The 21,921-nt window shown below is 37.1% G+C and overlaps 1 protein-coding gene across 2 annotated transcripts in view; it reads left to right on the top strand.

The window, feature by feature from the left end:
* Ccser1 (coiled-coil serine rich protein 1) overlaps window positions 1-21,921 on the top strand; it is a 1,132,558-nt gene that overhangs the window by 182,917 nt on the left and 927,720 nt on the right. For both annotated transcript variants that reach the window (XM_075983940.1, XM_075983941.1), the window contains exon 4: window positions 19,795-19,888. In XM_075983940.1, coding sequence (XP_075840055.1) covers window positions 19,795-19,888 — 94 coding nt within the window. The remainder of the gene's footprint in view (window positions 1-19,794; window positions 19,889-21,921) is intronic.

Below are 21,921 nucleotides of genomic sequence, written 5' to 3'. Positions count from 1 at the left end.
AATAGGTATTTGTCTGTTTATTATTCGTGGACAGATCCATATTTAACTTCAATTAAAAATGCTCTTATATACAGAATCCATCAAATTATTTAACTTCACAGCTATTACAATTAGTTATTCCAGTATTTTGTTGCTGAATACCTTTGAAAATGCACTTTGATCATATTCCTGATAATATTTCAACTCATTTCAGATTTTCATTAACCTAGATCTAGCCTTCTCATGAAGAGTGGTCATTGCCCAATGCCCATATGTCACAACTGGCAACTGTTCCCAGCATTCCGGTTCTAGGTGAAATTTACCAGAAGTGCTAAGGGAACACATCTATTATAATAAACACCCAGTCCATTCAAGCTGTGAGGTATGGTGCTTCCTCTACATGGTCTGAATGAGAGCACAGTGCAACCAGGGAGGGAAGGGAGTAGAAGGCAAGGGAAGGGCAAAGTTTAATGTTCACATGTGTTTTCCCAGCCCAGAAACAGTCAAAGATGACCCAGAAATATTGACCAAGCCAGTATGACTCTCTTCAGCAAATGCACAGAAGGAAAGCAACAAACAATGGTTAATGTGCCACATGCGAATAAGGACATTGGGAGAGTGTGCCTGTGGGCAACATAACAACACCTGCCCTCATTTGTGGCACCAGGTCTTCAGGATACCCACTCTTGCCAAAGTAGGTAGGCTGATTTTCCAAAATGAGTGTCTGAGTATGTCACTTTCCAGTGATCCTAAACTCATTTGCTGACTAACAGCCATTCCCTGAGGTTGGCTGCCTGTCTATCTCCTGCATCGCTAGGCCTCACTGGGCTCAAGCCATCTGGCCCTCCTCTCTGCTTACTTGCTTATATGTCAGGTACACTTTAAATAATTTGCACCTGCTGTTTTCTAAGTTTAGATGGTGTCCCTCCCAGCTGTGCCATAATTCTTTCTTATTCTTTGTACAGCCCAAATGACAGCTTTCCAGAGGTCACCTATCTCAGAGAAGCACTGTATAAACTTGCTTCTCAGAACAAGCATTACTATTTTTAATAATGCTAAGAGCTATGGTTGCTGAAATCATCTTACTTGTTTGTTGTTTATTATCTAAGCCATTTTCATTTGGTCTTTGGCTCTTCACACCAGGTAATCCTTCAAAAGGTGCTGCTTATTTTTTTTTTTGATTATTTTTTTTTATTGATAAAATAAAGGAAAAAAAAAACAAATTTCCACCTCCTCCCAGCCTCCCCTTTCCCTCCCCCTCCTCCCACTCTTCTCCCCCTCCTCCCACTCTTCTCCCCCTCCTCCCACCCCTCTCCCCTTCCCCCCACTCCTCTCCCCTTCCCCCCACTCCTCTCCCCCTCCCTCTCCAGTCCAAAGAGCAGTCAGGGTTCCCTGCCCTGTGGTAAGTCCTAGGTCCTCCCCCCTCCGTCCATATCTAGGAAGGTGAACATCCAAACTGGCTAGGCTCCCACAAAGCCAGCAGATTGCGTAGGATCAAAACTGCGTGCCATTGTCCTTGGCGTCTCATCAGCCCTCATTGTTCGTCATGATCAGAGAGTTCAGATTTATCCCATGCTTTTTTTGGTAATAGTTCAGCTGGCCTTGGTGAGCTCCCAGTAGATCAGCTCCACTGTCTCAGTGGGTGGGTGCACCCCTCGTGGTCCCGACTTCTTTGCTCATGTTCTCCCTCCTTCTGCTCCTCATTGGGACCTTGGGAGCTCAGTCCAGTGCTCCAGTGTGGGTCTCTGTCTCTATCTCCATCCATCACCAGATGAAAGTTCTAAGATGATATGCAAGATATTCGTCAGTATTGCGCTAGGATGGGGTCATTTCAGGTTCCCTATCCTCAGCTGCCCAAGGAACTAACTGGGGACCTCAGCTTGGGCACCTGGGAGCCCCTCTAGGGTCAATTCTCCTGCCCACCCTAAAGTGGGTCCCTTAACTAAGAATTGTGGTTCCGTGCTCCCCTATCCAACCTTCCTTTATCCCGATCCTCCTATTTCCCCAAGTCCCCCCTCCTTCCCTTCTACCTTTTCTCTCCCCATCTCCCCTTACCCCCTTCCCACCCCACCCCCAAGATCCCACTTTTCTCCCCGGCAATTTTGTCTACTTCCCTTATCCAAGAGGATAACGATATGTTTTTCCTTGTGTTCACCTTCTTACTTAGCTTCTTTAGGTTCGCCAATTGTAGATTCTGTGACCCCTATTTATGGCTAGAAACCAATTATGAGTGAGTACATCACATGTTCTTCTTTTTGGGTTTGGGATACCTCACTCAGGATAGTGTTTTCTATTTCCATCCATTTGCATGCAAAATTCGAGAAGTCATTGTTTTTTACCGCAGCGTAGTACTCTAGTGTGTATATATTCCATACTTTCTTCATCCATTCTTCCATTGAAGGGCATCTAGGTTGTTTCCAGGTTCTGGCTATTACAAATAATACTGCTATGAACATAGTTGAACAAATGCTTTTGACATGTGATAGAGCATCTCTTGGGTAAATTCCCAAGAGTGGTATTGCTGGGTCCAGGGGTAGGTTGATCCCGAATTTCCTGAGAAACCGAAACACTGACTTCCACAGTGGTTGCACAAGATTGCATTCCCACCAGCAATGGATGAGGGTACCCCTTCCTCCACAGCCTCTCCAGCAAAGGCTATCCTTGGTGTTTTTGACTTTAGCCATTCTGACAGGTGTAAGATGATATCTCAAAATTGTTTTGATTTGCATTTCCCTGATTGCTAAGGAAGTTGAGCACGACCTTAAGTATCTTTTGGCCATTTGAAGTTCTTCTGTTGAGAATTCTCTGTTCAGTTCAGTGCCCCATTTTTTAATTGGGTTAATTAGCATTTTAAAGTCTAGTTTCTTGAGTTCTCTATATATTTTGGAGATCAGACCTTTGTCTGTTGCGGGGTTGGTGAAGATCTTCTCCCAGTCAGTAGGTTGCCTTTGTGTCTTAGTGACAGTGTCCTTTGCTTTACAGAAGCTTCTCAGTTTTAGTAGGTCCCATTTATTCAATGTTGCCCTTAATGCCTGTGCTTCTGGGGTTATACCTAAGAAGCGATCACCTGTGCCCATCTGTTGTAGGGTATTTCCCACTTTCTCTTCTATCAGGTTCAGTGTTTTCGGGCTGATAATGAGGTCTTTAATCCATTTGGACTTGAGTTTTGTGCACGGTGATAGATATGGGTCTATTTTCATTCTTCTACAGGTTGACATCCAGTTGTGCCAGCACCATTTGTTGAAGATGCTTTCTTTCTTCCATTGTATACTTTTAGCTCCTTTATCGAAAATGAGGTGTTCATAGGTTTGTGGGGTAAAATCCGGGTCTTCTATACGATTCCATTGGTCGACTTCTCTGTTTTTATGCCAGTACCACCCTGTTTTCATTACTGTAGCTCTGTAATAGAGTTTGAAGTCAGGGATGGTAATGCCTCCAGAAGATCCTTTATTGTATAGGATTGTTTTGGCTATCCTGGGTTTTTTGTTTTTCCATATAAAGTTGATTATTTTCCTCTCCAGATCTGTGAAGAATTTTGATGGGATCTTGATGGGGATTGCATTGAATCTATAAATTGCCTTAGGTAGAATTGCCATTTTTACTATGTTGATCCTCCCAATCCAAGAGCAAGGGATGTCCATCCATTTTTTGGTATCCTCATCAATTTCTTTCTTCAATGCCTTAAAGTTCTTGTCAAATAGATCTTTCACTTCCTTGGTTAGATTTACCCCAAGATATTTTATGCTGTTTGTGGCTATCGTGAATGGAGAAGCTTCTCTGATTTCCCTCTCTGCTTCCATATCCTTTGTGTATAAGAGGGCGACTGATTTTTTGGAGTTGATCTTGTATCCTGCCACATTACTAAAGCTGTTTATCAGCTGTAAAAGTTCTTTGGTGGAGTTTTGGGGATCGCTTATGTACACTATCATATCATCTGCGAATAACGAAAGTTTAACTTCTTCCTTTCCAATTCGAATCCCCTTGATCCCATTATGCTGTCTTATTGCTATTGCTAGAACTTCCAGCACTATATTGAAGAGGTATGGCGAAAGTGGACAGCCTTGTCGTGTTCCTGAGTTAAGCGGGATGGCTTTGAGTTTCTCTCCGTTTAATTTGATGTTAGCTGTCGGCTTGCTGTATATAGCTTTTATTATATTTAGGTATGACCCTTGTATCCCTAATCTCTCCAAGACTTTTAACATAAATGGATGTTGAATTTTGTCGAATGCTTTTTCAGCATCTAATGAAATGATCATATGGTTTTTTTCTTTCAGTTTATTTATATGCTGGATTACATTGATAGATTTTCGTATGTTGAACCAGCCCTGCATCTCAGGAATGAAGCCTACTTGATCATAGTGGATAATTTTTCGGATGTGTTCTTGGATTCGGTTTGCCAGTATTTTGTTGAGGATTTTTGCATCGATATTCATGAGTGAGATCGGCCTGTAATTCTCTTTCCTGGTTGAGTCTTTGTGTGGTTTTGGTATCAGAGTAACTGTAGCTTCATAAAAGGAATTTGGTAATGACCCTTCTGTTTCTATATTGTGAAATACATTAAGGAGTATAGGTATTAGGTCTTCTTGGAAGTTCTGGTAGAATTCCGCATTGAAACCATCTGGTCCTGGGCTTTTTTTGGTAGGGAGGTTTTTGATAACCTCTTCTAATTCTTCGCGACTAACAGGTCTATTTAGATTGTTAACCTGGTCCTGATTTAACTTTGTTAAATGATATTTATCTAAGAAAGTATCCATTTCCTTTACATTTTCCAGTTTTGTGGCATATAGGCTTTTGTAGTAAGATCTAATGATTCTCTGAATTTCCTCTGTGTCTGTGGTTATGTCCCCCTTTTCATTTCTGATCTTATTAATTTGCAAATTCTCTCTCTGCCGTTTGATTAGTTTGGATAGGGGTTTGTCAATCTTGTTGATTTTCTCCAGGAACCAGCTTTTTGTTTCATTGATTCTTTGGATTGTTCTCTGTGTTTCTATTTTATTGATTTCAGCCCTCAGTTTGATTATTTCCAGTCTCCTACTCCTCCTAGGTGAGTCTGCTTCTTTTTTTTCTAGAGCTTTCAGGTGGGCTGTTAAGTCTCCAATGTGAGCTTTCTCTGTTTTCTTTAAGTGGGCACTTAGTGCTATGAACTTTCCTCTTAGGACTGCTTTCATAGTGTCCCATAAGTTTGAGTATGTTGTTTCTTTATTTTCATTGAATTCCAGGAAGACTTTAATTTCTTTCTTTATTTCTTCCTTAATCCAGGTGTGGTTCAGTAGTTGGCTGTTCAGTTTCCATGACTTTGTGGGCTTTCCGGGGGTAGCCTTGTTGTTGAATTCTAACTTTAATCCATGGTGATCTGATAAGACACAGGTGGTTAGTAATACTTTTTTGTAACTGTGGATGTTTGCTTTGTTACCGACTATGTGGTTGATTTTCGAGAAGGTTCCATGAGCTGCAGAGAAGAAGGTGTATTCTTTCCTATTTGGGTGGAATGTTCTATAGATGTCTGTTAAGTCCATTTGTTTCATTACCTCCATTAGTTGTCTTATTTCTCTGTTAGGTTTCTGTCTGATTGACCTGTCCATTGGTGAGAGAGGAGTGTTGAAATCTCCTACTATTAGTGTGTGCGGTTTGATGGCTGCCTTGAATTTTAGCAATGTTTCTTTTATGTACGTGGGTGCTTTTATTTTAGGGGCATAGATGTTCAGGATTGAGACTTCATCCTGATGAACTGTTCCTGTTATGAATATAAAATGCCCCTCTCCATCTCTTCTGATTGATTTAAGTTTGAAGTCAACTTTGTTAGAGATTAGTATGGCCACACCTGCTTGTTTCTTAGGTCCATTTGCTTGATAGGCCTTTTCCCAACCCTTTACTCTGAGTAGGTGCCTGTCTTTGTGGTTGAGGTGTGTTTCTTGTAAACAGCAGAACGTTGGATCCTGTTTTCTTATCCAATCTCTTAGCCTGTGCCTTTTTATAGGTGAGTTGAGACCATTGACATTAAGTGATATTAATGACCAGTGGTTGTTAACTCCGGTCATTTTTTTTTTTAGTCGTAGAGTTTGTGTGTATCCCTTCTTTGGTTTGTGTTGATGAAGGGTCTCTAGATGTCTGAGTTATTGTGGTCATTATTGGATTCCTTGGTTAGTGATTTTCCTTCTATTACTTTCTGTAAGGCTGGATTTGTGGCTGCATATTGTTTGAATTTGTTTTTATCCTGGAAAATTTTATTTTCTCCATTTATAGTGAACGAAAGCTTGGCTGGGTATAGTAATCTGGGCTTGCATCCATGGTCTCTCAGTTTCTGCAGTACATCTATCCAGGACCTTCTGGCTTTCATGGTTTCCATGGAAAAGTCAGGTGTAAGTCTGATAGGTTTACCTTTGTAAGTAATTTGGCCTTTTTCCTTTGCCGCTCTTAATATTTTTTCCTTATTCTGAATGCTTTGTGTTTTGATAATTATATGGCGAGGGGATGTTTTTTTTTGATCCAGCCTATTCGGTGTTCTGTATGCTTCTTGCACCTTCATAGGTATATCTTTCTTTAGGTTGGGAAAGTTTTCTTCTATAATTTTATTAAATATATTTTCTGGACCATTGAGCTGCACTTCTTCTCCTTCTTCTACTCCTATTATTCTTAGGTTTGGTCTTTTTATTGTGTCCCATATTTCCTGAATGTTTTGTGATGAGAGTTTGTTGGACTTGCTGTTTTCTTTGATCATAGTGTTTATTTTCTCTATGGTATCTTCAGAATCTGAGAGTCTTTCTTCTATCTCTTGTATTCTGCTGGTTATGCTTGTTTCTGTAGTCTCTATTCGTTTACCTAGATTTTCCATGTCCAGCCGGCCCTCTGTTTGTGTTTTCTTCTTTGCCTCTATTTCAGTTTTCAAGTCTTGAACTGTTTCCATTATCTGTTTGATTGTTTTTCCTTGGTTTTCTAGGGTATCATTCACTGATTTATTCAATTCTTCAAACTTTCTGTTATATTTCTCATCCATTTCTATAAGGGCGTTTTTTACATGCTGTTTAAGGGCGTCAATCACTTTCATGAAGTCAAACTTTTCTCCTTCTTGATTAAGGTGTTCATGTCCTTCCGTTGTGAGGTCGCTGGATTCTGGTGGCTTCATGTTGCTTTTCAGTTTGTTGGGCGAATTCTTGCCTTGGCGTCTGCCCATCTCTTCTTCCAAATACTCCCTTATGGGTCTTCTTTTACCAGATCAGGTCTCCTTGCCAACCCAACGCGGTCTCCCCAATGTTGGTTCTCCTGGCACCAAGGGATCAGGTCTCCGTGCCCAACCCTGGCTTGTCCCAACTCTGGTTCTCCCCAATGCTGGTTCTCCCCAACGCTGGTTCTCCTGGGGCCGAGAGATCAGGCCTCCGTGCTGGTTGGGCAGCTCGCAAACAAAGCGTCTACTCTCCTTGGTGCAGGCAGGCCATAGAAACAAAGGCAGAGGAGCCCTCCCGGGCGCCGGGAGGACTGGGACCCAGCTCCCAATGCCACACGCCAAAAGAGGGCGGGGGACCCAAGTGGGGAGGGCTCTGGACGGAAGCTGGGTGGGCCAGGAAGAAAGAGGCAGTAACCAGGGAATAGAGGTCCTGCAGAGAGCCCAAGAAAGACAGGAGGCCAAGGGACCCCCGAGATCCCCGTCCCTGGCTGGCGCTGTGGGCCAGAAACTCACCCCAATGCTGGTTCTCCTGGGGCCGAGAGATCAGGCCTCCGTGCTGGTTGGGCAGCTCGCAAACAAAGCGCCTACTCTCCTTGGTGCAGGTAGGCCATAGAAACAAAGGCAGTGGAGCCCGCCCGGGCGCCCCGAGGACTGGGATCCAGCTCCCAATGCCACGCCAAGGTGCTGCTTATTAAGGGAGCACATTTACTTTCATTACTAGAATTAGTGTTCAGTCTTTGGAACAAGGCATAGAGGATAACCAGGGACGTTTTATTTCAGAAATCAGGCATATCTTGGTTATTTAAAAATGATACTGTCTTTGATTGGAAAAATAGCTAGCTATATGGATCTTAGGGTGGGAAGGGCATTCTTGACCCGCTTATAGTGGGGTGTGACACATGAGAGGATCTGGGTGTGGTACCATAAATCAACTTAGAGTTTGAAATCATCTGTGTAGGCAGAGCCAGTCACATCATATGATGTATCCCTATCAAGCTGAATATTGAGGAAGCGTAAATGCTCTTCTTTTCATGGTGACGCTGTGTGACATTTTAACCAACTCAATGTCACAAGGCAGTGTTTCCTGACAATAATGGAGACCTCCTTGGAATCTATCCTAATTCTGCCCTGCGCATTTCTTTCTTGACAGTTTTTAGCGGTACCATTTATCTACAATAAATCGTATCTGCAATTTCCATTGGTTTTCATGGGTTTTGTGAGTCCTTCAAGGGGTTTACAATGCCTGCGTGGTGTTGTGAACACAGCAGAGTTGATGGTAACATTGTGAAAGCTGTTAAAATTTAATACTCTTGGTTAGAACTGAGCTCTGCAGTTTATCTAACTCTTGCTAGCCTGCAATAACAGGCGTCCCTTGCCATTTGAAAGCTTTTTGCACGGTAGACTTGGATAGGCAGTAGAGTGTTAAGGAGTTCAAGTTTTTGTTGTTTTCAATTTTACATAGCTGATTTAGTGGCTGGGTCAATCTTACACATTACATTTATAAAACCCATTATTCGACACCAAGGTTGTCAGAGTAAATATCATTTTAGAAATGCTTTATTCCTCTTATGGAAATAGCATGATAAACTGGGTGTGAGAGTAGTAAGCTGTTCACTGAAGTGAATCCATCATTTTCCAGTATTCTGTGTGAGAAGATCGGCCTAGATTTACTCTTGCACCTTAGTACAGAAAGCTGTCTATACTTGCATATTTCCAGTGTCTACAGTGACTCCTGTCTTTATTCATATGCGATTGATTTGTTTTAACGGTAATGTTATAATCACGGACTTGGCAAAGACACAAGTGATGTTCTGTTTGGCAGACCCCAGTTCAGCTAATGGAATTTTAAAAAGTTGGAAATTTTGTAATTTTAGTACCATACAAACTAGAAATAATGAAAATTGAGGGTAAAGCTTTAAAAACAAAAATCAATTCACACTTCAGAAGTTCAAAGGCAGCCTAATTGGAATAAGTGTAGCCATTAAGAATACCTCAAAATCTTTATTACATGAGTACTTTTCCTAAATAGTATTTTTTGTTGAAATATCTTATAGTTTTTAAATTATGAGATTCTAAAAGGTAATCTAATGTTCTTCATTAAAGCAGTTTTAGAATAGAGTGCTTCAACTGCAGATAATTAAGTAAAGTATTATTTTCATACCATATTGTAAATTAACTATTATTTTGTTAATGAGACATTTTGTATATACCATAGTGACATTATAGAGATTTTAAAGAAGCAAGAACTATGTTATCAGATTTAGGACAGAGAAAGAACATCATGTGCTTTCTTAGACATTTATAGAAGCAATAGTGTATTGTCCCTATGTGAACTGATTTATTTAACGTTGGCCAGTGGGTGGTCTTCTGTTTCTACAGACCCAGCACATACGAAACTCCAGGAGATATTTTTGAACCAAACATTGTGACTTTCCCTTTATAATAATAAAACAATTTCCATCAGTTTTTTGATGATAGAGAAAGTCTTGTCATGTAATTATATAGATATGGTTTTATATTTAATTTTTGGTAGTTAGAGCATCTACTCAGTATAATTGAAAGAAATATATGTAATATATATATATATGTTTTCTGGAATGAACTAATATATCTCTTTAAAGCTTCTATGAATCAGTTTGTAAAAGGCATATTAAGATTATTTTGCAGAGTTTTTAAATAACAAGGGACTTATTATCTTATTATTACCGAGCATTCTGTTGTCACCAGTCTTTGGCGTGTGTGTGTGTGTGTGTGTGTATGTGTAAAATGAATATTTCATGGAAATATCCTGTTGGGAGCAGTACAATGACTAGTGATTAACTGGAATGGTTATTGGCAAAGAGTTGACAAGGCCTCAGAACAGAAGCTAGTGATGTCCATGTACTGTGACTGTTACTGTATTACTAATATACAAGTAAGGGTGATACTTAGAAGAAACGATTTCATTCAATGCTTAACAACACTAGTCTCAAATATTTTAGTTGTTTTCTGAATATTTTCTTCATAAGTACCTCCATCACCAGCCAGTTAGCAAGCAAGTGATGGATAAATTTATTGCAAGGGGTGCTTCTCTCTTTGGAATTACTGTTGTTTTGCCAGCCAGAGTGAACTGATGTCAGGTTCAAAATATGGGAGACATGGCAGGAACATCAAGCCTACTATGGGAGACATGGCGGAAACATCGAGCCTACTATGTCCTGAAAACACAAGGAATCACTTTAGCTTTCCTTCATGGTTTAAATGGAAACATAAAAAGCAAACCACTGGATTTTGAAACTAAGAGAATAATTAAATTTAATTTTGAACTTTTCCAATTATTGTTGCTTGTTTTATTTTCTTACTTAACAATAAAATTACTCTTTATTTGTTGTTCCATACATAACAAATCTAGCATGACCAGAGTTTAAATTTTAAAGATGGGAGAAATTCAGATATTGCTTATAATTCACCTAAAATTAATTTTAATTTTTACTAACCAGTATTCTTCCCTTACTGTTCTTCACATATCTCTTCCCATTTTTTCCCTCTTGTTCTCTCCATCTTACTTCATTTGCTCTTATTAACATAACACACACACACATGCACACACACACAATTCACTGCTGCCTGTATGTGGTGTGCATGGGTTGAGGATCACCTACTAGAACATCAGTAAACTTTCAGATTCTGCTCTCTTGAAAATGAGCCCATTTTCCCTTCCCTGTGAGCCATCAACTGCCAGTAGCTCCTCAAGTAAAAGTGGGGATTCATGAGTCCTACTTATTCATGTACTAATTTTAGCTGGCCTGATCTTGTGGAAGACTTGCGTATGCATTCACAGCACTGTGAAGTCATGACAGCAATGGGTGCTGCCAAATAATATTTTGTTGTAGATATTTACTACCTCTGACTCTTACAGTATTTCTGCCTTTTTCTACAGTGATCTCTGTGTTGAGTGGATATGATCTAGATGTCCTACTTAGAGTTGAGGCATCAATGGTCTCTTACCCTATATATACTGGTCATTTGTAGGCATCTATATATGATCACCATCTACTGCATAAAGAAGATTCTCTGATGAGGGTTGAAAGATGCACTAATATGAGGATATAAAGATAACCTAAGGGGAAGTTTGATACTATGCCAATTTAGCCAAATAATAGTATTAGGTTCTCCCATATATGCTATGACCTACAGAGTCAATGATTTGGGGCTAAGGGAATAGTACTAATCATGAGTTCTGTCTTTTGGAACAGGCTCTAAATTTAGTCAAAAAGTGACTGGTTACTCCTATAGTATTTTTCTTTCTTTTTTATTGATTTTATTGAGCTATACATTATTCTCTGCTCCCCTTCTTTCCTCTCCCCTCCCCTTCAACCCACTCCTATGGTCCCCATGGTCCAATTTACTCATGAGATCTTGTCTTTTTATACTTTCCTTGTAGATTAGATCCATGTATGTCTCTCTTAGGGTCTTTGTCTAGGTTCTCTGGGATTGTGATTTGTAGATTAGATTTCTTTGCTTTATGTCTAAAAACCACTTATGAGTAAGTACATATTATATTTGTCTTTTTGGGTGTGGGTTACCTCATTCAACACATTTTCTAGATCCATATATTTGCCTTCAAATTTCAAGATGTCATTATTTTTGCTGCTGTATAGTACTCCATTCTGTAATTGTACCACATTTTTCTTATCCATTCTTTGGTATAAGAACATTTAGGTTGTTTCCAGTTTCTGGATATGACAAACAATGCTGCTATGAACATAGTTGAGCACATGACCTTCTGAAACTAAAAAGCTTCTGTAAAGTAAAGGACACAGTCAACAAGACAAAATGGCAGCCTACAAAATGGAAAAGATCTTCACTAGCCCCATATTGGGCTGATCTCCAAAATATACAAAGCACTCAAGAAATTGGTCATCAAAAGAACACAAAATCCGAAAATATGGAGTACAGACCTAAACAGAGAACTCTCAACAGAAGAATCTAAAATGGCTGAAAGACACTTAAGGAAATGTTCTATGTCTTTAGTCATCAGAAAGATGCAAATCAAAATAACTCTGAGATTCCATCTTACACCAGTAAGAATGTCCAAGATTAAAAACACTGATCACACCTTATGCTGGAGAGGTTGTGGGGTAAAGGGAACACTCTTGCATTGCTGGTGGGAGTGCAAGCTGGTACAGCTCCTTTGAATATCAGTATGGTGATTTTCAGAAAATGAGGAAACAATCTTCCTCAAGAACTAGTAATACTACTTTTGGATATATACCCAAAGGATGCTCAATTGTACCACTCCTAAAGTATTTATGCCACTATAGCACCAGTAGGAATATTTTTATAGCCCAGTCATTATTATTATAACTTGCAGGATTCTTATAAAATCTTTTCTCTCCCAGTAGTAAAACTAGCACCAGCACTATGAAAATTGATCAATAAAAATGAAACTTTTCGTTTGGTAGGTCTAGATTATTCCTTGTTCTTTGAGTCAAGTATGTGGTGTCTTCATCAATAGAGTTTTACTACAAATTCCTCAAGGTAATAAAAAACAATGACAGTAGCCTGTAATAGTTTTGGAGAGTCTGAAAGATCCAACTGACCAAAACTCAATAGGAGTTAAGCAATACTTCCCACTGAACTTTCCTTTGATAGTCTTTGGTGGCTATGAGAGGAAACTGTTTCCATGTTACAGGTTACCTCCATTTAATCTTTATACGTTTTTAACTTTTTAAGTTTTTTGTGTGTATGTGTGTCTGCTTACCTCATATATGTCTGATATCTAGGGAGGTCTTAAAATGATGTTTGATTCCCTGGAACTTGAGTTGAATATGGTTGTGAGTGACTATATGAGTGCTTGGAATGAAACCTGGTTCTCTGCTAGAGCATCAAATGCTCTTTACTGCTGAGTGATCTCTCCAGTCCCAGTTTAACTCTTTTCATATATCCATGTATAAGTATTTTAGAAATATTCTACAGTTTTAGGATTCTAATTGTAATTTTCAAAGGATAACACTACCTATCCTTTCTTGTTCTCACTCCTCTACTCCTCTACCCTGTCTTCTCATTCCCCATCCCTTTGAACCCTATTTTTTTTATTATTTCCCTTCTCCTCTTCATACCATCTTTGTTTTAGGCCCTGTTCCTTATAATCTGCCCTTTGTTCATGGTCCCTACCAAACATATATGCATACTCCAATTCAAACACACATATTCAAAGTTTTGTGTTTAGTCTTCAAACATGAGAGAGAACATACAGTGATTTTCTTTCTAGGTCAGAGTTACCTCATTCAGGCTGATTATTTCCATCTCTCCAATTATCTGTGAATTTAATAATTTCATTTATTAAAAGCTGAATAATATTCTAATATATCTATTTACATTATACACATACACATTAATACATGTCTACTCACTTATCAGTTCATATTCATCTAGGCTGTTTTTATTTTCTGATTATTGTGAATAAATCAGCAGTGCATACACATAATCTAGTATTTCTTCAGTAGCTTCAGTAGGATATAAAGTCATATGGGTATATTCTCCAAAGTGTTATATTGCTGTATCATATGGTAGATCTACCTCTAGTTCTTTGAGAAATCATCATTCTGTTTTCAATTGTGGTTATATCAGCCTGCTTTCCTACCAAGAGTGGGTATTACCCTTTTCTTATGTGCAAGCTGGAATTTGTTCTTCTCGGTTTTTTTGTTTTTTCTTTTTAAAAAAGGTCATTTTGAGTCTGTAAAGAAAGTATCTCAAAGTTGTTCTCATTTTCGTTTCTTTGATGGATAAAATGTTGAATATTTAAAACATGTTTCTCAGACATTTGTATTTCTCCTTTTGAAAACTATTTAATTCTGCACTCTGATTTTAATTGGGTTATTTTATTGGTGTTATCATTTAGTTCTTTGTATATTATACAAAGATATATACTAATTCTTAATCAGATATATAGTTGAAAATGATTTTTCCCCATTCTGTACTTTGTTTCTTCAGTAAAAAAATATAAAACATCTCAATAAAAACTTGCAAAGCAAATTCAAAAACTTATCCATGAAATCATCCCATTACAATAAACTCATCTTAATCTCAGAGATGCAACATACATAAATCAATACATGTAATTGACTCTATGACTAGATTCTAGAACAGAATCTATCCAAATATCTCTTTAAATGCAGAAAAGACCTAAGACAAAAATCAAACATTGCATCATCATAAAACGCCTGGAGAATCTAGGGATATAAAACACATAACCCAACATTATAAAGGCAATATACAGGAAGCCCATAGTCACGTTAGAGGAAATACTTGAAACATTTTCATTAAAATAAGGAAAAAGACAAAGTTGTTCTCTTCTTCCGTCCTTATTAAATATCATGCTGGACATCTTAGACAGATCAATAAAATAAGTGAAATGAAATAAAATGATACAAACAAAAAAGGAGGAAGTCTAAATATCCTTCTTTGCAGATGATATGTAAAAGACCACAAAGATCCTACCAGAGTCCCCCCTCAGCTGATGAACACATTCAGTAAAGTAGAAGGATTCAAAATTAACACATTAAAAATCAGTAGCCTTCCTCAATATCAAGATCCTGTACACTGAGAAGGAACCAATCCCATAAATTTCAGCCTAAAAATAACTCAGAATAAATCTAAGGAGATGAAAGTGTTTTACAGTGGAAAGATTAAGATAATGAACAAAGAAATTATAGAAGGCACTAGAAGATGGAATGGGCCCTCATGCTCTTGAATTGGTAGGGTTAATATTGAGAAAATGGCCATTCAAACGGTAGTAATCTACAGCTTTAATGCAACCTCTATCATACTTCTAACATAATTCTTCATAGAACCTAAAAAAAACCACATCAAATTTATTTAGAAAAACAAATGACCAAGGTTATCTAAAATCATGTTGAACAATGAAATAACAATAAAATAATCATACTGAAAAACAAAATGATATGGTGGTATCATAATACCAAATTTCAATTTGTACTACAGAGTCACAGTTATAAAACCATTATGGTACTGGCATAAGAACAGACACATTGGTCAGCAGAATAGAATTGAGGATCCACACATAAACTCATATTCTACAGCCACTTAAGTTTTGAAAAGAAGCCAACAAAACACATTGAAGAAAAGACAATGTCTTGAACAAATGGTCCTTGTCAAATTTGATAGATAAATGTAAGAGAATGAAATTAGACTTCATTTCTCATTCTATACAAGACTCAACTCCAAATAGATAAACACTTTAACCATCGACATGATAACCTGAAACATTTTGAGGAGAAAGTAAAATATGCTAGAACTCATTGGCACAGGAAACGATTTGTTGAACAGGTTAAACAGGTTAAGGTCCCTGAAAGCACAGGTATTATGCCCAACAATTGATAAATAGGACTTCCTGTCACTAAAAAGCTTCTGTATAGAGAATACCAACATCCTGGGACAGTTTTAAACAACTGACTAACATCTAAAGCAAGCCATGATGTCTCCCAGAATCTGGTTTCATAGGTTTACCAGGCATTCATATCAATTTTTATCATTTTCCTTGTTCTTACAGTTTACAGATGCCCAGTTTTTATTATGCTTGATATTTGAAAAATATTTATATCTATATTTTAGGACTTACTAACCACTCTATTAATAAGTGAAAGGAAGCATCTCTTAAATTTGAAGGTGTTAGTTTTTGATGAGTTTTTATCTAGTCATTTGAATTTTCTGCATATTCCAAAAATATAGACCTGTTTGTGACCATAGCTTAAGACTTACATTTTATGATTGAACTCTACTTAGTATATGCCCTTGTGTCTTTTAAAAGATGTTCTATGCTAGCTTTTAATTTTATGTAATAATGTAGAGCTATCACATAAAATGACTCTTTTTTTGTTGCAATTCCTATTATAACACAATAATGTTCCTGTTATTAAGATGTATAGAGCTCTGTATCAACATTATTAAATATTTATGTTTTCTCATTATTTCTTTATTATTTAGCATTTATACCCTACAGGAGTTGAGGGACTGTTTCTGCTTAGTCATCATGCTTAGTTTTTGTCATGATGCATTCTGTTTTTTTTGTTGCTGTTGTTGTTGCTTTTTCTTTTTTAATCAAGTGTCTGAAGCACACAGTTGCATTCTCTTACATTTGAGATACAATCATTTTAATTAGCATTAATTGAATGCTGAATTTCGTTCTTCTTGAATATTGCATATCACACCCATTGATACTGAGAAGCCCTTCCTTTTCCTTTATAGAATGTTTTGAGACCCTGCTTCCCTGCCTGTCCAGAACAATGCAGATCTTAATTATAGTAGTAAATGTGCAATACGAAACCAAACCAAACTAAACCAAACCAAACCAAAACACCAATGTGTTATTTATTAAAATCTCCATACAATGGAAATTAAGGGTTTTTCAACATTAATATTATGGTTTAAATTTTAAGTGCCCCCAAGGTCTTGACCTCAATCCTATGGCACCGTTAAGAAGTGGATTTTAGGAAACCTATAATAAACATTTAGATGACTAGAAACGTGCCTCTAAGTGAATATTCGCATATTCTCTTTCCCCCACTCCCTCCTCTTTGTTCCTTCCTTTTTCTGAGTTGTCTGAGTCAAGCAGCTTTACTACATTTTATACTTCCCGGCATGGACTGCTCCTTCACTACATTCCTAAAAAACATCAAAACAATCCTTCTAGCCATCCAAACTCTAGAGTTCTCTGAAACCATAAGAAAACATACACAAACCTTGCTCCTTCTGAGGTGAATGTATCAGGCATCTTGCTACACTGATGGAAAATTAACTCCAAATATTTTTGCTTTTTATTTTTAATTTTTAGTGTCTTTTACGTTTATCATATTGTCTTTTGCCTTCAATTATTATGAGCTCATGATATTTGACAGACTCCAATTGCTTCATGAAGCCATACTGGTTATTGTATTGTTGATCCTCAAACCGTCACAGATTAGTTTTGTGAAGTCATTCTATTTGCATTCTTTGACTACCCTTTAAGAAAATTCTTGACCTTTAAATTTGTTTTTATTTACTATTATTATTACTCATGGCAGAATCTGTGAACATGGTGTCTGAATGGAGATGTTCTTAACAGAAGGGAGGAATGCTACATAAACCATGCCCCCGAAGCTCAAAATATGTGAAGTGTTCTTTCTTAAATTATTTTAAATAATTAAAAATATTTTAAAATTATTTTTAAAAGCCCTATGCTAGAAATAAATTCCTTTTACTCTTTTTACAACATTGCTGGCTATTTATTTGACTTGAGTTTTATAAAAAATACCGCAGACATGATTGATAATGATTTTTCTCATAATATAGGCTGCCACTATGCTTGGATAGTGGTGGCCATTCCTGTGTATCAATATGGGTCTCTTGGGGTTGGAGAGATGGCCCAGAGGTTAAGAGATTGTCTGCTCTTCCAAAGGTCCTGAGTTCAATTCCTAGCAACCACATAGTGGCTCACAACCATCTGTAATGAGATCTGGTGCCCTCTTCTGGCATGCAGGCATACATGCAGATAGAACATTGTATACATAATAAATATAAAATCTAAAAATAATATGGCTCTCTTTGCATTGTTTCAAATGCAGCTATTGATCTTGACCAGGACCATGTATTGAAGATGTTGTCCTTTCTGGAGTATGTATTTTTAGTTTCTATGTAAAATAATTGGGTATCTATAAGCATGTGAAATTATGTATGGGCCTTGAATTAACTTGCACTGATCAATGTGTTTGTTTTTAAACTAATACCAAAGCTATTTTTATTACTACCATTGTGTAATATATAACTTGAAACCTGGGATGATGACACCAGTAGTTCCTTTTATTATTCAGAATTGAGGATTATTTTGACTATCCTAGCCTTTTTTTTTCTATTTTTATGTGAGTTTCCATATGAACTTAAAGATTGTTTTCTCAATATCTGTGACGAATTATATCAGAATTTTGAATAGGATAGTGTTTAACCTATAGATAGTTTTAGTAACTAGAATGGGAATATTAAATAGGGTGGGTTATGTTAAGATCTTATGAAAAGCCATATAGAAATCTATGTGAAAATCCATTTAGAAATCTACTACAGAAGCTTCCTAATATGCCTCTGTGTTTGTGTGTGTGTGTGTGTGTATGTGTGTGTGTATATGTGTGTGTGTGTGTGTGTGTGTGTGTGTGTGTGTGTAGTTTAAATGAAGTCATTTTATAATCGGGAGATAATTTCTCAATTTATAATACCAAGTTCAATGGGTTCTATCTTGTTGAGTCTTTGGCCAAAGAGGTCCCATAAGTTATTCCCCCCACCCCAAACATCATAGGCTGTTTCCAAGGCTATTGGTAACTCTCTATAATCTGAAGGTAAAGCCCCATTGCTGAAGAAACAGCATACTTATGTCATTAAACATGGAATTATTGAAGGCTGATGAGAAGCCAAGGACAATGGCACTAGGTTTCAATCCTAATACATGAACTGGCTTTGTGGGAGCCTAGCCTGTTTGGATGCTCACCATCCTGGACCTGGAAAGAAGTGGGAGGACTTTGGACTTCCCGCAGGGCAGGGAATCTGGACTGCTGTACATTCTCAAGAGGGAGGGGGAATGGAGGGGGGGAGGAGGAGAGGGGGAGGGGACTGTGGGGAGGGGGCAATGTGTGGGAGGAGGGGGAGGGAAATGGGAAATGGGGAGGAGGCGGAATTTTTCTTTTCAACAACTAAAAAAAAGATAAAATAAAGAGAAAAAAAGATCTTGGAATTCTAATTAAATTTCAAAAACTGAGGCAAAGTTTACAAAAAATACTTTCATAAAAGAGCATCAGTTACACCTATTATTAAATTTTCTAGTTACCCAAATATTTAGTTATTAAAATATCTAGTTATTTATTATATTCTGTAATGCTTGTACCATGAATACAATTTCTTGACCTAAAAAACAAAACAAAACATGGAATTATTGAACTGGTGCCCAGATAAGAAGCTTTACCCCTTACTGACTAGCCTTTATGGTGATAGAAGACACACTTTGCATGCTACTGAAAGAGAAAAGTAATCATCAATTTCATCTAACTACAAATCCTGCGATCTACAACAGTGACCTGTTTGCAAGAAAGTTGTGTAATTAGTGACACAAATATTGTGGGACTAGCTAGATAACCTCTTTTCAAAATTGGTTCTAAAGTATGAAGATTTCTCTAATGTCTTTACACACAAAATAGAGGATTTATTTTCTTATTTCAAAAACTTGATTAGGTCCTTGTTTAATGACTGATTTCTTCTCCTGTCTTACATACTGTACATGAAACTCTCACAGGAAGCATGCTACCTTTCTGCATTCCTTTCAGAGCTTTGCTAAACACGTTTGCTGAAATTATGTGACATACAGAACAATAATGTAAGATGAAGACTTATATGTTTTTAGTTGTAGCAGGTATGAATAACTAAGAGGAGTAAGTAGTAGGAAAAGTTAGACATATTAGAAAATTCTGAAAGCATTTCATAGGACTGGTAGATTCAGAAGTCATGAAAGTCAATTTCAGATTTGCTGAGTGTTTTGTTTCATGGCTACTGTATGTGGCTATTCTCTTATTCTTACATTCTTATTCTATCTCCTCTGTGCTTTCTGTCATTTATCAGGTTTACTTTTCTTTCAGGATGTTCTAAATCATTTGGGATCCTGTGAACTGGATGAAGATGATCTGATGCTTGATTTAGAATTTTTAGAGGAACAGAATCTTCAACCCCCAGGTAAAAGTTGATTAAATACCGACACCAATATGACCCCAATAAATGTCTACAAGAATTTGACCCCAGTTTAATCAATTTGCTTTAATTGCTGCAGCTTTCACTGTAAGCTAGACACTCTTTGGAACATGGCCAGTCTTCTCTTTCTCCTTTCATCGTCTATGTGCAAGGAGCATGCTAGGTACCCTGCATACTTTAGCTTCTTATACTGGATGACTTTAAAGTCAGTTGTAGAAACATGAATGCAGCTAGAAGTCATTATGAAATCAAACAGAACACAAAAATCATTTCAAAAGAAGATATGCTCAAATTAAATACTTACCAATTTAAAACATTAGTATTTTATGTTTGAAGGGGTAACCATGCAATGGTTTCCATTTCTTTCTTTCTTTCTTTTTTTTTTTTTTTTACTACTCAAGCAATCTTTAATGAAAACTGTATGAGACGCCCCTACTCCTGCATCTTCTCAATCGTTTCTTCCTTGTATTTGCCCTTCTCCTTTCCTACTTGTCGAGACTTGGCTTTCCTTTCCAGGATCTTCTTTCGGTCTTTGTCCAGCTTTAGCCTGGTGATCACCACCTTGCTGGGGTGGATGCCCACGTGGACAGTTGTGCCATTAGCCTTTTCCCGCTGCACCCGTTCAATGTAGATGACGTATTTCTTCCTGTACACTTGGACCACTTTGCCAATCTGCTGGCCTTTGTAGTGTCCCCAGACAACCTGAACTTTGTCATGAATCCATTTCATTTTTTATGGTTTACTTTTAATCAAATGTAACTATTGGTTATCTAGATTTGTTATTCTAAATTTTAGTCACAATACCTTATCAACAGAGATTAATGCTAATACTGCAAGGCTGATCTGAGACCTTAGAGTGACAAATAACACTCATAGATATTCCATAGATACACCTCAAATGCATGTATGCAGTTACAATGAGTAATAGCTAAACTCATATCACATAAGCTAAGGAAACCTATCCACCTCATTTGTAATAGTTTGAATTCATGTCAGATTTTAAATAGCATATCTCTAAATTCAAAAAAATTTCTTCATTCAAAATACTTTATATGGCCTAACTATATTCAGATTTAGGTATCTGACAGCAAAGATTGTATTATCTTATTTTTAATGATACCTCTTACACTATTACTTGTACATTAAAAGTCGACAATGTTAAGGTAAGTCATAAAGCCTGAGTCTACAGGGTCCTTTTGGGAATATTGCACATGAGGTGCCTCATGTTACTACTTCTAACTTGCATGGATTCTATTCTCTGTGTTAATTCTCAGGCTTATATTGAGATGTTTGGTTCATACTAAATATTTATAATCAGTTAATATATTGCAACTTTGAAAAGCAGACCATAATGATGTTTTTATTTTCTTGTGCCTCCTTTTAGTTTGCCATTATATATCAATTTGGGATTTTTTTAAAAAACATTTTCCCTGCAGTTGTTTTCACAGCTGTCCTTTCCTAATGTAAATTTATTATTTTTATGACAATAACTCCAAATTTCTGTCCTTCATATGTTTTTACCTTAACAGTTAGACATTAGGAGAACATAGTAGGACGTGTCCCTTTGGAAGGAGTTTTTTTATAGGAGAATTAATCAACATCTAGCAAATATCTAAGTTGCTATAGATACATACGTAATATAGTGTAGTATATTTACCAGTAGATCAAACTGTCTAATCTCTATTATCCAAACCTGTGAGACCGGAAAACTATAAAATAATACTCTCTACATATTACTCATTTAAATGTCTACAATAACAAAATGTTTAAACACTTCAAATTTTTCACAATAAGACTCATATTTTGTATTCAATAGTGGAAAAATTATAACTAAAAGCAATAAAGAAAACATTCATATTTACTATTGTATGGTTATAGGGTAAATTGTTTATAGTGGATGGTACAGATATGGAATAGACAGTATATCTAAACCATAGCATCACTATATATAACAAGAGGACAGACTGTCCTTCATCATGCAATTCTGAGAGAAGTACAGTACCAACCCTGAAGTATTA

Source organism: Microtus pennsylvanicus, chromosome 8, assembly GCF_037038515.1.
Source record: "Microtus pennsylvanicus isolate mMicPen1 chromosome 8, mMicPen1.hap1, whole genome shotgun sequence".
Classification (NCBI taxonomy): domain Eukaryota; kingdom Metazoa; phylum Chordata; class Mammalia; order Rodentia; family Cricetidae; genus Microtus; species Microtus pennsylvanicus.
Note: the sequence above shows the minus strand (reverse complement) of the source record. Positions and strands in the feature narration are given on the sequence as shown.